The 13,246-nt window shown below is 38.3% G+C and overlaps 1 protein-coding gene across 3 annotated transcripts in view; it reads left to right on the top strand.

Moving 5' to 3' along the window:
* Positions 1-12,512: 12,512 nt before the first annotated feature.
* Positions 12,513-13,246, top strand: part of ptprjb.2 (protein tyrosine phosphatase receptor type Jb, tandem duplicate 2) — a 48,393-nt gene continuing 47,659 nt past the window's right edge. For 2 of the 3 annotated variants that reach the window (XR_014875114.1, XR_014875115.1), the window contains exon 1: positions 12,514-12,835. Coding sequence is in view for 1 of the 3 variants with exons in the window: in XM_085166545.1 (XP_085022671.1) it covers positions 12,770-12,835 (66 nt within the window). In the remaining 2 variants the exon portion in view is untranslated. Of the gene's footprint in view, positions 12,836-13,246 lie in introns of all 3 variants that reach the window. The other variant, XM_085166545.1, reaches the window with a different exon arrangement.

The raw sequence follows: 13,246 nt of genomic DNA, 5'->3' as shown, positions 1-13,246 counted from the left end.
CGGCTGCATGAAATAAATAATAATTTTTGTACTTTGCAGCTCGGTTTTACTGAAATTCTACTAAAATGCTGAAGTACTTCCTGAATGATATGATGCATCCCATTCCTAGAAAAAAAAAACAGAAAAAAAATTGATTAAGTATAATATGTGAAATTTGGCAATAATTTGCTATTGGTTTAAAGTCAGGGTTTTTTGTTTTTTTGTTTTTTTGTAGATTTACAGTACTGAGAAATCTGCTTATAAATAACCGATCTTTCAGTGCTAGTAGTCCTCGACTTGGTTATACTTTAACTTTTGCCTTCAGATAGCAATTTATTCCTAACCGGGTGGTCACTCGTTTCCAGGTTTGCCCTTCAGATATTTCGTTAAAATATGACCATTTGATGCAAATGACATTATTCACAGGAATTTACCCAGAAGACTTATTTTTAATGCTGTTTGTGACAGTAAATAGTGAGAAAAACACCTCCTCCCAGTTCCTGAGCAGCTATGTAAAAAAAACTTTAACACATCTGTGTCGCCTGGACTGGCGATATGAAAATGACAGCGGCAGCATAACCTTCAGTATTACCAAAATGAAAGTGTTATTCCACTCATAATCATTTAGACTAGGGGAAAAAATAAACCATTGCTAGTTGTCTGCCAGTGCTTGCAGAGGACCTCAGTTTTTTCATTCGTTTATGTAATGCTATATGGGAAATGAGCCTCATGGGAGGTTTTTGTTTATCTGTTAAACACCGAATGTGGATCTGTGTGTACGTGCTCAGTCGGTTATTTACGTTGGATGCAAAATGTGTTTTGTACACGGATTTGTTTTAACATGAGCATTTTTGAGAGAAAGAAGAGACATTAATCTTGAAAGGAATTATAGTAAAATCAAATGTCTTTGATGAGCCTTAAATGGGGTGTGCAAACATTATGTTTTTCCAGTGCGTCTCCACCCTCGCTGCAGGGCCCGGTCACAGCAACCTAGCCGCACCATCACTGCTAAACGTCAGATTGGATGTTAGATTAGAAATCTATGTTTATTCTAGGGTTCAAATCTCAAGACGCCCAGACAGTAGAGATGGACAACCACTAGTTCATGACCACAACCTCAATTATGTCCATTTACTCAACATAAACAAACAAACAAGTAATGCAGAGATAGAAGGATGTGGAGGAGAGTTGAATGCTTTGGATAAAACAGTGCACAGTCAAATATTAGAGCTATGGTGTGTAGTTTATTAGTGCTTTGCATACAGCATCCAAATATACCATTAAAAAAAATGCTCATGTCAAAAAAGTTGGGATGGGATCATGTTTACACTATGTGCCATTCCCATTTCCTTTACCAACTGTAAACAGCTGCTGGTCTTTCCACATTCTTTAAATATTTTAATGACATCGTGCTTTAGCTGAGGAGCTATTTACAGTGATATTTTTGACCTACTGCCATTAACTCTAATTAACTGCAATACAGTCAAATAGCTGAGCTGCAATGACAACTTTTGATGTGTGTTTCTGCATATTAAAATATTTTTCTGAAAATTGTACATTGTCTGTGTTCAAATGTTTGACATGTTTTCAGTTTGTCACTGCATTGTGTTTCTGTTTACTTTTTATACAGTATGAATTAGAGGAAGTTATTTGAACTGGTTAGTTCAAACCAAAAATGTAATGGAAAATGAGAAGGTGGACTGTATCAGGGGAAGTGCAAACAAAAGACTCGCTACCCGTCATATTGTCCATTGCTTTTTTTCTTTTTTAAAAAAAAAGCATTACAAATATGTTTATGTCAGCTTGAGAAAGTTTGTATTTGTATTTCTGTTGGCAGAAGCAACGGGCAGATATTTCAAAGAAAAGAAGGTTTAACTGCACCTCACCTTTCAACAACAAAGCAATACAAAAGTGCTCTACAACAGAGCCTTTATAAAATTTAACACAGTTTAAAACGTAAGTTTTATAAAACTTATTTTTTGTTGTGTATTTTTCAGAACCATTTAACCATTTATTTTCTTCCCTGCTTATCCAGTTTAGAGTAGCTGGAGCCTTTTCCAGCTGTCATAGGGTGTCACAGAAAGAGACATGGAAAGATCACCTGTATGTTGAAGAGCCAACACAAACTGCACATACACAGGTTCCAGTTGTTTAAACCCATGGCCTTCCTGCTGTCGGGCAGCAGTGCTGCACACACAGCTAGTGTTAAGATCTGAGAACTAATCTTAGTGAGCAGATCTAGACTTATGCATGGCTTCATAACTGGAATTAAACTATAATATAGAGAAGTGTTATGTTTCTGTATACAGTCCTAAAAATATCACAAGAACAGAAGATAGGGACATTTAATAAGTTAGAAATCAGCTGGCTGTTACTGAACACAAGGACAAACCTTCACCTGATATGAAGGAACTAGCAGTTTATTTAACTTTGTGAATATTGTCAAGCAACCTTTTTATAGAATTTTATCTCAAAGATTTAAGAAAAGTATTTGTCAATTGCTTTTAGTTAACTATTTCAGCCTATAGCAAACGATTTCTGTTCCTTTTAATAGCAATAGCTGGAAATTTAAAATTTGTCTGTCACTTATTAAACATCTCTGCTGTCTAGTTTTACCATATTCTCTGACATCAAGGTTGATGTCACATTTAAATTCAGGTATTTATATATTTATCCGTTTTCTTAACTGTAAGAGTGGGGACACTAGGGCTTATCCTGGATGTAGTGTTTAATTCAATTTGATTGACCTTTTGTTCTGTAGTGCCAAATCACTATAAAGGCCCTACAGTATTGGAGAGAAAGCCATCAGATGATCCCCTGTGAGCAGCCACTGGTGGAAAGGAAAAATGCCTTTTTTAACAGGAAGAACAAACTTTGTCACATTTTCCCTTAATTTTTTATCACTTGCAAGGACCGCTGTTTGGGAATCTTGGAACTGAAGATGTGAGTAATTCAAACTGATGCTGACTTTATAATCCTTGTGTGTTGTTAAACAGGTCTGACCACATCAAGTATGGTCACCTAAATATAGGAAGTAAATAAACAAATTAAGTTATTTTAACCATGAAAGCATTCTGCACGCAGCACAATGTGGATCTTTTCAATTACACCATGCAACCATCTCTTTTGCTTTTTACCTAAAGCAGTTAAAAGACATATTTGTTCACACTATAAATATTTTTCTTTGCAACCAGAGGACAGAGTGGGTTAGGTAAAGGCTCAAAGAGAAGCTCTTTTGCAAAGATGAAGCAATGTTACTGTTTGCCTTTACATTCAGCAAAAAAATCACAATCATTTTGCAAATGTGTGTGTGTGTGTGTGTGCATAGCACAATTATAATCTTTCACAAAAGATGTGCTCATTGTTTGTTTTCCCTTCTTCTAACATGCATATTTGCACAGAGTAGCTGTACTGTAACCCTCACAGTATATTTGATTAATTGATTTTGTTCCTGGCCTTCACAGTCAACCGTGGCACCGACTTTCTCCATCCCCATTGCATCAATTTCAGCGATAAGCTATAGAACACGGCAATGTTGTTACTGGAACAGCAAAGGGTAAGAGGAGTAAAACACATCTGGAAAAGGAGAATTCATCGGTCATTTCCTTGGGTGTTTCCCATGGAACCAAAGAGAAACATTATCTCAGTTGGTAGAAGATTGTGTGAGCAAACTTCAAACACTTGATCTTTTTTTTTCTTCTTCTGGCATTTTCAAAGATCATCCATATCAAAGAGATGTTTTATCACTCAGAGGGCTAAGGAAGAGGTGCGGCTCACTCAGGGGCTCACTCCCAGTTCAAAACTGTGAATAAAGTCAAAAGATTGTTCTTACAACTTCTTAGAACTGACGTCACTTCTACAGTAAATACAGTTTCTTCTCTTTATCTCTGGTGAAGATCTTCAGTATAAGTTTTGGGCTAAGAGACAAGTATGTAACAACTCCAGCCTATAGGAAATCCATCCATTGTCTTCATTATTTGGACTGGAAATCAAAGTGCTTTGCTTTCTTTCCTGCTGCCTGTAACTTTTTCAGCTAAATTAAACATTCAAAGGATATATTTGTTTAAGTTTTGAACTTAAACCAAGGAGCATTTTTCTGCTTTTGCAGTTCCTTGAAGCTCTTTCCAATAACTTTGACTGTGTCACGGCGAGTGAGATGAGCCGTGTGGAAGTAATAAAGGAGGATCCAAACGCAGGCACTTGTAAAGGTGTGAAGGTGGTTTATTAAACACAAATAAGAATAGACAAACGGCAAACGGAGAATGAACTAAACGATACTGGGAACAACTAACTACTGAACACAAACCAGAACATGAAGGAAGATAGACGATGGTATATGATGGTGACAGCAGGGAGAACACACGAATGGAACATGGTAGAAACACAGACAGACCAGCGACTACTACAGCAGAAGACACAACTTAAATACACTACACAGGGAGATTACACACAGGTGGGGGACACAGCTGGGAGTAATTAACGAGACGAGACAAGGGAGGTAACCTGAACACACCCACATGAGACGCAGACCTTCACAATAAAACAGGAACAAGACATCACTACACAAAGACCCAGACACAGAACTAAACCCACACAAAACATGAGAACACGAACCCTGTGAACAAAACCCTAAACCAGAACCACAGTAATATAATCTATTGTAAATAATCAAAACACCAGAGAACCCCAAAACACTCCATAATGCAAAAATAAACCCAAAACTGGTCGAACCGACCCAGAACCGTGACAGACTGTCAGTGGACCATTATTACAGTAAAGGAGCAAAGATTACAAAATGCCAACAGCTAATGAATCTGCTCAGATAAATTCTAAATGCATTTACGTACTCTGCACCATCACAGTGGATGTGATGAAGTTTCAGTAAGTTATCTGAAAAAGACGGCAGGTGACTTTCCTTGTAATGATGTATAATTTAATCAATCAATCAATACTTTATTTATATAGCACATTTAAAAGACCAGAGGTACTCCAAAGTGCTTCTCAATAATAAAATATGAAATAAAATTAATTAGACATGGATACAGATACATACATTCCCAGTTAAAACAAAGCACTAATTAACCCGTGAGTACTATGCTAAAAGAAATATTTCACGCCTAGTGTAAAAGTTAGATAAAATCAGCACAGAAATATCAACTGGAAGAACCCAGTAACACAATAGGTTAAAATTACATACAAATGCACTAAAAATACAAAGTGCACATCTGATAAATCACTAACTAATCTAAAATCCAAGATCAAATAAATAAGTTTTCAATCGTGTTTTAAAAGATTGAATAGATTCCGACGCATGAATATCAAACCTTCTAGTACCAGTTAAAAGGCATGCCGCTGCATTTTGAACAAGTTGTAGTTTATGGAGAAGGGCAGATTGGAGGCCCAGGTAAAGGGAGTTGCAGTAATCTAATCTTGAGGTAACAAATGCATGAATAAGTTTTTCCAGATCCATTCGCGGTATGTAAAGCTTAGCCTTCAGAGATTTGTCATAGTTGGTAAAAGCTAGACCGTACCACAGAGGACACTTGTTTATCAAGTTTAAAGGAGCTGTCCAAAAGAACACCCAAGTTGAGAGTTGAGGCTCAGGTGTGAAATTTATGGTTTTCAGGGTTTTTATCTGTGACACCTTAAAGGTCGCCTGTGAAAATACAAAATAATTAAACAATCTTGAAACACCCCCAGGCAATGAATCATGTGATTTCATCCAATTAGGCTGTCAGCAGTAGTTCAAGTTCAAGTTCAAGTTCAAATTTTATTCGCCACATGCAGTGGCAGGTTGCCCTGCAGTGGAATGAACCCGCCCCCCGACCTTACACACATGACACAGACATCACATGGGGATACAAGTCAGAGAACGGGTGCATTACAGAAAAACCACTGAAATGTACACTACAATGGGAAAGTACAAGAGGAAAAAAAGAGACCTCTACTCATGCTGGGCTACAGGAGGACAGCATGAGAACAGGAAACAAGAAAACTCCTCTGCACAGAAGGCACATAAATGTCCACAGTACAACATTATAGAGCACGTGACCAGCAACAGGGTTGGGTGGGGGATAAGGAGTAATCCCAGGCAACACAGCAGCCATCCTGCCACTGCGCCGACTCTCCAGCGCGGGCCCAGACCCGCCTCGTGTTCCCAGGAGGCAACAAGCATCGAAGGCATTGGAAGGGGAGGGGGGATGTGTGAGTGCTTATCAGTGTAAGTGTATGTGTGTGCGTGTCCATACTTTAGCTGAGACAGTGTCCTTCACCCTATCAGGCTAAGTACTTCAGATCTCCCAGCCCTTTGCCACACCTTTTGCCAACCAGCAAGGAGAAGCCAAACCCCAGGTAACTCAAACAAAGAAAGATGTATTAATATAACATAAAACAGAACTTTGACCTTGTAGTGTTAATGTGTGTGCACTCCATATAAACACTGGAAGGTGTGATAGAAAAAAATAAATTTAGTAAAGAAACAATACATTGGACAGTAAGTAGAATATATTTAAAGTAGTGACTGCAAAGTAAACGAGAGTGAAGCAACTAGTGGTGAGGTGTGGCTTACCATGTGTGGGTCCCATCACACACTGATTGCACCATACTGAACTCTAAAGAGAGGATTATATGTTTAGGTTAGGTGCAGTTGTCTAAGCGGAGCTTAGAAAGAAAAGCATCTGTACTTCTTTAAGTTGCTTGAAGACGTTTCACCTCTCATCCGAGAAACTTCTCGAAGTCCAGACGCTTTTCTTTCCAAACCCCTTAGACTATGATGACCTGGATGACTGAGAACCTTCACAGAAGTTAGGTGCAGTTGTTAAAAGGCATTGTTGTGCTAAGAAACGTTGCACCCTGGCATTCACACGGCTGGCTTTACTTGCTGCTGACGAAGCACAGCAATCGAAAAACCTGAAGCAAAGACGAGTGTGATGCTCTTCTCCATTTTACCCAATGCATTTGTAATTTTTCAAGTAAAATTAACAATTTTTTTTTACATGTTGACAGGTTTATTTTTTACCAAGTACATGTTAACACTTGTTTGCAGAAACAAGATAAGAAGATAAAAAAAAGTTGTCTCAAGTGAAACTTTGCCAAAGGAGGCCTCACATAAAAGATGGGACCGGCTGCCTTAATTAGGCTCGGCTTGCTAGTTCTTCAAAGTTCTTTGGCTGCTTTAATTCATCATGCCATAGATTCAGCGAAGTCCTGGATATATCCCTGAGAGATTTGGGTCCATTTTGACATGATAGTATCACACATTTGCAGCAGATTTGTTGGCTACATACCCATGATGCAAATATCCTGTTCCACCACAGCCCAAAGGTGCTCTTGGAGATAAAGATCTGGTGACTGTGGAGGCCATTTGAGTACAGTGAACTCATTGTCATGTTCATGTTCATACCAGACACCATAGCGCAGTTTCAGAGGTGCTGTGTCTATCTTTAGGTCAAAGTTGTTTTTACAGATTGAGAATGCAACATTGAGTAGGTGGTAAGTGCATGTAAAATCTACTTTGGACCTATCCTATCACCCTGGCAACCTGGAAGATGAAGCTTTCTAAATAGTAATTGTCTCACATGAGACTCTCCTGGCTGAGAGTCATAAGCCTCGTGCTACACAAATCTTCCAACATTCTTATGCAGATTTTGTTGCTTGTTTTCAAATTGGAAACACTTCTTTGAGTAATTCTACCCACTTCTCATTTTCAGAGCATCAAATTCTGCCATATTTTAAGAAGCTGCTGCCCTCTCCAAATAACACCGAAGGTGTTTTTTACCATCTGAGCCTGATGCGCTTAAGTTATAATAAGACAGGTTTGTGACAACTGTATATATGACATTTGCATGCACTGATCATGGGCATGAATGTGCATGTGTTTGAATTCATGGTGGATTTTCTCTAATCTACACAGGGTCAAAAGTATACATAGAAGCTTAAATGCATATTCTCTGTGACTGTTTTGCTGCACATGGTGTTGGTACGTTGCACAATTTTTGGTGTCTAAATCTATGAAGGAGCTAAAAGAGTGTTTCAATTTCTGTCAGTCCATCAACCCAATAATGATTTGTTACAATATCTTTTAAATATTTTTTTTACAATACTATAATTTAATTGTTTTAAACTGTTACACATACACTAATCTTTTTGTATAAAAAATGTCAGTGTCTTAATGAACAGTTAATTTCTGTTAGTATTTAGTCAAATCAGATGCCTGAATACTCTGTGTTGCATGAATCGATGATGATGACCAGGAAGATGAAGAGTTGAGAGGCCTTTTAGGGATAATAGAATGTCATCGCTAAGAGTTGCATATTCTTACACACAAAGCTTAAGGTGCTTCGTTAAAAAACTACAGGATGATTTGCAAATGTTCTGCAACTCTCTGTGTCGAAAATAGAGATCACTTTATGTTGAATGTAAAATAATAAGACTCGGGCGCATGCTGGTTATGCAATGATCGGCAGAGTTAAGGCGCTACTAACGGTAGTATAGTCTACACCAGAGTTACATTGCATGTTTGACGACTGCACTTTGACTTCAGGTCACTAAGACTGAGATATTTAAGTCTAATGCATGTTTCTTTTTTATGAATGCATGCAGATAAGATTCCTTCTGTCCCTGTGGTCAAATGTTATCACCAACATCTCTCAAAAAGAAAACATCTGAGTCTTGATCTCCTGACGGAGCACAAAAAGGAAAAGAGGAGCAGGCTAGAAAGAAAAACAACATATTAGTTAAATTTGGTTACAGGAAGAACATTAGGAAGGTGCGGCTTTAAAAAATACAAATTGCATCAATCCGAGAGCATTATGTAACACTGACAATAATACGTCACAGTGACCAGTTCACATCTTCTCTATCTCCATTAGACATCATTAGTTGGGCTCTTTTAACAGCCAGTATAAAACTGTCTGTCAAAAAGCGGCTTTGGCATCCAGTGTACTAAGAGGTCAAAAAAATCACCCACGTCTTTAAAAGCACCAGTATTAAAGAGGCGTTAATTACACACGTACACATGAGAGCGATTCATGGCTAGCCAGCTATTCTGGAGTAATGAAAATGAGGATTTCCTAATTTTGGCAACTTTAAAATAACATAAAACTGAAAATGTGTTTTTTGAGTAATGAGTTCTAACGCTGTACTAGAAAGGAGATTTACGTGTTGCTCACATATGACATAGGCTGTACTCAGCTTCAGTCTATGACCACGGTTGACTGAAAAAAGACAAATTTCCTGCTTGTGTCTTCTTCTGTGTTCTAATCATCAGAATGCAATAAGGTTTGCGCTGAACAACGCATAATTCACATTTCAACTGTGAAGTGACCTCCCAGCTATGCCACTTTAACTCAGAATGTTCACTTCACATGTGCTGTGAAGGCCTAAAAGGTATTATAAAGCTGGCCCGAGGAAAATGGTGAAACAGGGGTGTTATGAAAGCCACCTTTCAACGACACAACTGAGACTTTGTCTCAAACTGTTTTTGTTTTTTTGACAGTGAGATCACTTTACTCAACTAACTTCTACAGTCGCCAGATCTCAATTTAACACAGCACCTTAGAGATGCAGCAGCATGTTAGTATATTTCAAACACTTTGATATAGCTATGGCATGAAGAATTAAAGCAGCTAACCCAGCACTAACAAGGTGCACAAAATAAAGTAGTCAGTCAACTTTGAGCAGACAATTTACATGAAGCCTCATCAGGAAAGTGCCACTTTAGAAAGCTTTTTCCTTTTTTTGTGTGTTTATAGAGCAGGCTTCTTATCTTATATCCACAAACAAGTGTTAATCTGTACTAGTTAAAAATAAATCTATTAACATGCAAAATATTTTTGTTTTACTCACTTAGCTATGAACGCATTTGTTTAAGCGAAGAAGGACTTCTTTGCTTAAGGTCTCTAAATGATCATGCTTGGTCAATAGCCAGGTGGGGATATAGAGACCATGTGATTTACATGAATTGTTATGTCAGGACCCAACATTTCCTGGCATAATGATGCATTTAAACAACCTAAACACGCAACATGCGGAGGGTTCCTAGTTTAAACCTCCTCGTTGGCTGGAACCTTTGTTTGCATGTCCTCTCAGTGCCAAATAAAACTATGACACACTGTACAACATTGTCATACATCAGGCCAGTCTGTGTCACTCAGAAGAGCTTTTTAGAGACGGGAAACAAACAGGAAGTTGCTGCAACATTTCTGTCGCCCATCAGTATTCATTTATTTTAAATTATGTTGTTAAGTTGTAGCAAAAATCTACCATTATTATTTTCAACCAGTAAAACCCGACCAGCCTCTGGTGTTCACAAAACTAAACGTCTGTCTTCTTCTGTGTTCCAAGTTTGTTTCTAGGAAGTGCAACTTAGCAGTATTTCTATAGAATATGAGAACCTTCTACAACGTTACACAGTGAGTGCTGACAAGTAACAGGATATTTTTTAACGTGTAAAAGTGTGAAGGTGATAAACGACACATTCAAAAAAGTTCAAAACGCACTTGTGAGAATGCGTTCTGCTCAATGAAAGATGAGCAAGATAAGCCCAAGACAGCAGCATAAAATTCAACACGGGATGAACACGCAGGATGCGTAAACATGTCTGCACTCAACATAAAGGATGTATATTCATATATGCACAAGGCACGTTAAGAATGTATATTTAGGGCAGTGAAGTTACATGCCTGAAATGTTATTTTGATGTGCAGTAACTGGTGTATGTTCTGAATTACAATAAAGTAGCTTTTCTATTCTATTTTTTTAATATGGGTTTCTGTGCATATTCATAACTTACACACTAGAAAAGAGTTTCATTTTCAAGAATTAAGTATTAAATGTTTATTTATTTAGGAATTATTCATCCTAAATAGTGTGACAAGGAGGCTTGTTTTTTTTCACACACACACACACACACACACACACACACACACACACACACACACACACACACACACACACACACACACACACACACACTGTTATAAACTGTTTCCTGTCCATCCAGCACTAACAAGAAAAACAAAGCTGATAAAATAGGCTATAAATAAGCTTTACATGAAGACTGGCCCTTATCATTCATACCATGTAGTTTATTTCTTTTATCATTCATTTGAATTGAGATTACATGCAGAAATATATCAGCAGCCAGAGCTTCCATTTAGTCCTTCAGCAAAAAAGTAAATAAAAAAGTTTATTTTGTCGTGATTCTGCGTTTTGTCTGCAGTGTTTTATTTTCAGACTCTCTGTTTCTGTTTGACTTTGTTTTAGTTTTCATTTTGAATATTACCTCTGCTCTGGTTCCAGTGTTTGTAGCAGTGACTCTACATAGAGCAGAGGTAGTGAAGGCTAATGAGATAGGGTGAACCCTCCAAAACAGTGAACAGGGCAGAAGAAAGATGAAGACCGCAGTGCAGGGTGGGGATGAGTGTCAAGGGTGTTTTGTGACAGCAAGATAGCAGCAAGATGGTAATGAGACCTGATGTGGTTTATGGTTTGGAGATGGTGCTGACAAGAAGACATGAGGCCGAGCTGGAAGTGAAAGGGTTGAAGGTACTCAGGTTTTCATCGGGAGTGACCAAATTATCAGAGGGTCAGCTCAGGCTGAATGATTTGGAGACAAAGTTGATCTTGATGCTCACAGTTTCACAGCTGAAATAAAGATGTTTTTGTCACAACAATTATCATCATTGCTTTCCTAGTCTGAACACCATCCCTGACTGAAACACCAACAAAATGCATTAAGTCACTAAGTCAAAGATTATTTAAACAAGTGAGTAATAACAGTGGCAACATACTTACTGCACATGTGGGAATACTGTAAGTTGGAATCGCCAACCAATTGACATTTTCCAGCTTTCTTCCGGAACTCTTCAATTTTGTGTCATGACAACTGTGTGTCTCACTATGTGGGTGGGACCCACTAGTTAGATACTTTAGACTTTATCTGTATAGACTATAAATAACTGAACTGTTGACCATGTCTTTTTCAGTATTATTAATGGAAATTTCAACTATAACAGCTATCCGCAGGCTAAATGCACATCCTTAGACTGTATTAGTGGCGTTGGCTAATAAGTTAGGACTCAACGCTCATTCAAATAAAGTCACTTTTGTGGCCAAAGATGACTAGAACAACAAGACAAGGTCAAGCCATGAGTGAATATATTAAATTATAAACGGGTTTTGAAATTGCAGGTTTATTTGTTTTTTTAGTTCTTTAAACTAAGCTGTTCTTTTGTCTCGAGTCTTCAGGCATGAAATATCCCTCTCACTGTAGTCCCCCTTATCTTTGGCCTAATACTCTGTTTTGTTGTGAAATGACTGAACCGCTTTAAAGAGGAGAAACCAGGCCAGTGATGTTAGGGATGTTTCCCAGTAACATTGGCTTTGGAAAATGGGATTTCCGTCGTGTTAGAAACGGGACACTGCATTCCTTCGACCTGCGTGGCAAATTTATGGGAAAAATGTTGGATTTCTTCGAGGAAAGAGGGAAGGCAGACTTTTAGTTGACGAGGAAGTAGTTCGAGCTGAAGTGAGGAAAAACTGAAGAGAGGCGGACTACTCTGAATGACGCGCCTCTCGCCGCTGCTCCTCCCCGTGAATTCAGAGGAAAAAGTTTCATTCTCTCACTTTAAACTCTCCTGATGTAGCAACGGTTTGACTCAGGTGTTAGAAGAAAGTCCAGTCGTTGTTTGTTTTCTGTTGTTTTTTGCAAGCGAAAGGGAAGTTTGGACATGAAAGTGTGCAGCGGGGAGAAAAAGCACTAGAATCGGTTCTCCCGGCGTGCGGCATCATGAAGCTCTTAATGCGCTTCAGCGTCCCTCTGTGGACTCTTCTGGTCTTCAGCGCCTTCCTCAAGGTAAGAAAAACTTCATCCTTTTTACAATATGAGCGAAATTAAACACGACACTACTGCACTTTTCCAACTATTGCACTACGCTCTGTTTCGGTGATGCGCACGGTTTTCAGGAGTTCGTGGTTCCTGCACCTGTTGCGCAGGTACTATACGTCCCCTAAGTCAGGAATCGGTGGAGTGTACCTCACGCTTAAAGGGAAAGTTTATTGAAAACATTTCTGCTGTTATAACACATTAATTTTGTGCTGATGCCAACAAAGATGTAATAGTACAATAAAACTTGGTCCTTTGAAAGTTTCAACTGCATAAAAAATTATAACGATGGGTAATTAATATGTCGGACTTGAGCTAGAGAGTTTTAACAGTGCAGCAATATTAAAATGCTAAATACTAAATGACTCACTCTCTTTATTG

This window comes from Neolamprologus multifasciatus, chromosome 7 (assembly GCF_963576455.1).
Source record: "Neolamprologus multifasciatus chromosome 7, fNeoMul1.2, whole genome shotgun sequence".
Lineage (NCBI taxonomy): Eukaryota > Metazoa > Chordata > Actinopteri > Cichliformes > Cichlidae > Neolamprologus > Neolamprologus multifasciatus.
This window is presented reverse-complemented; position numbering and strand designations above follow the sequence as displayed.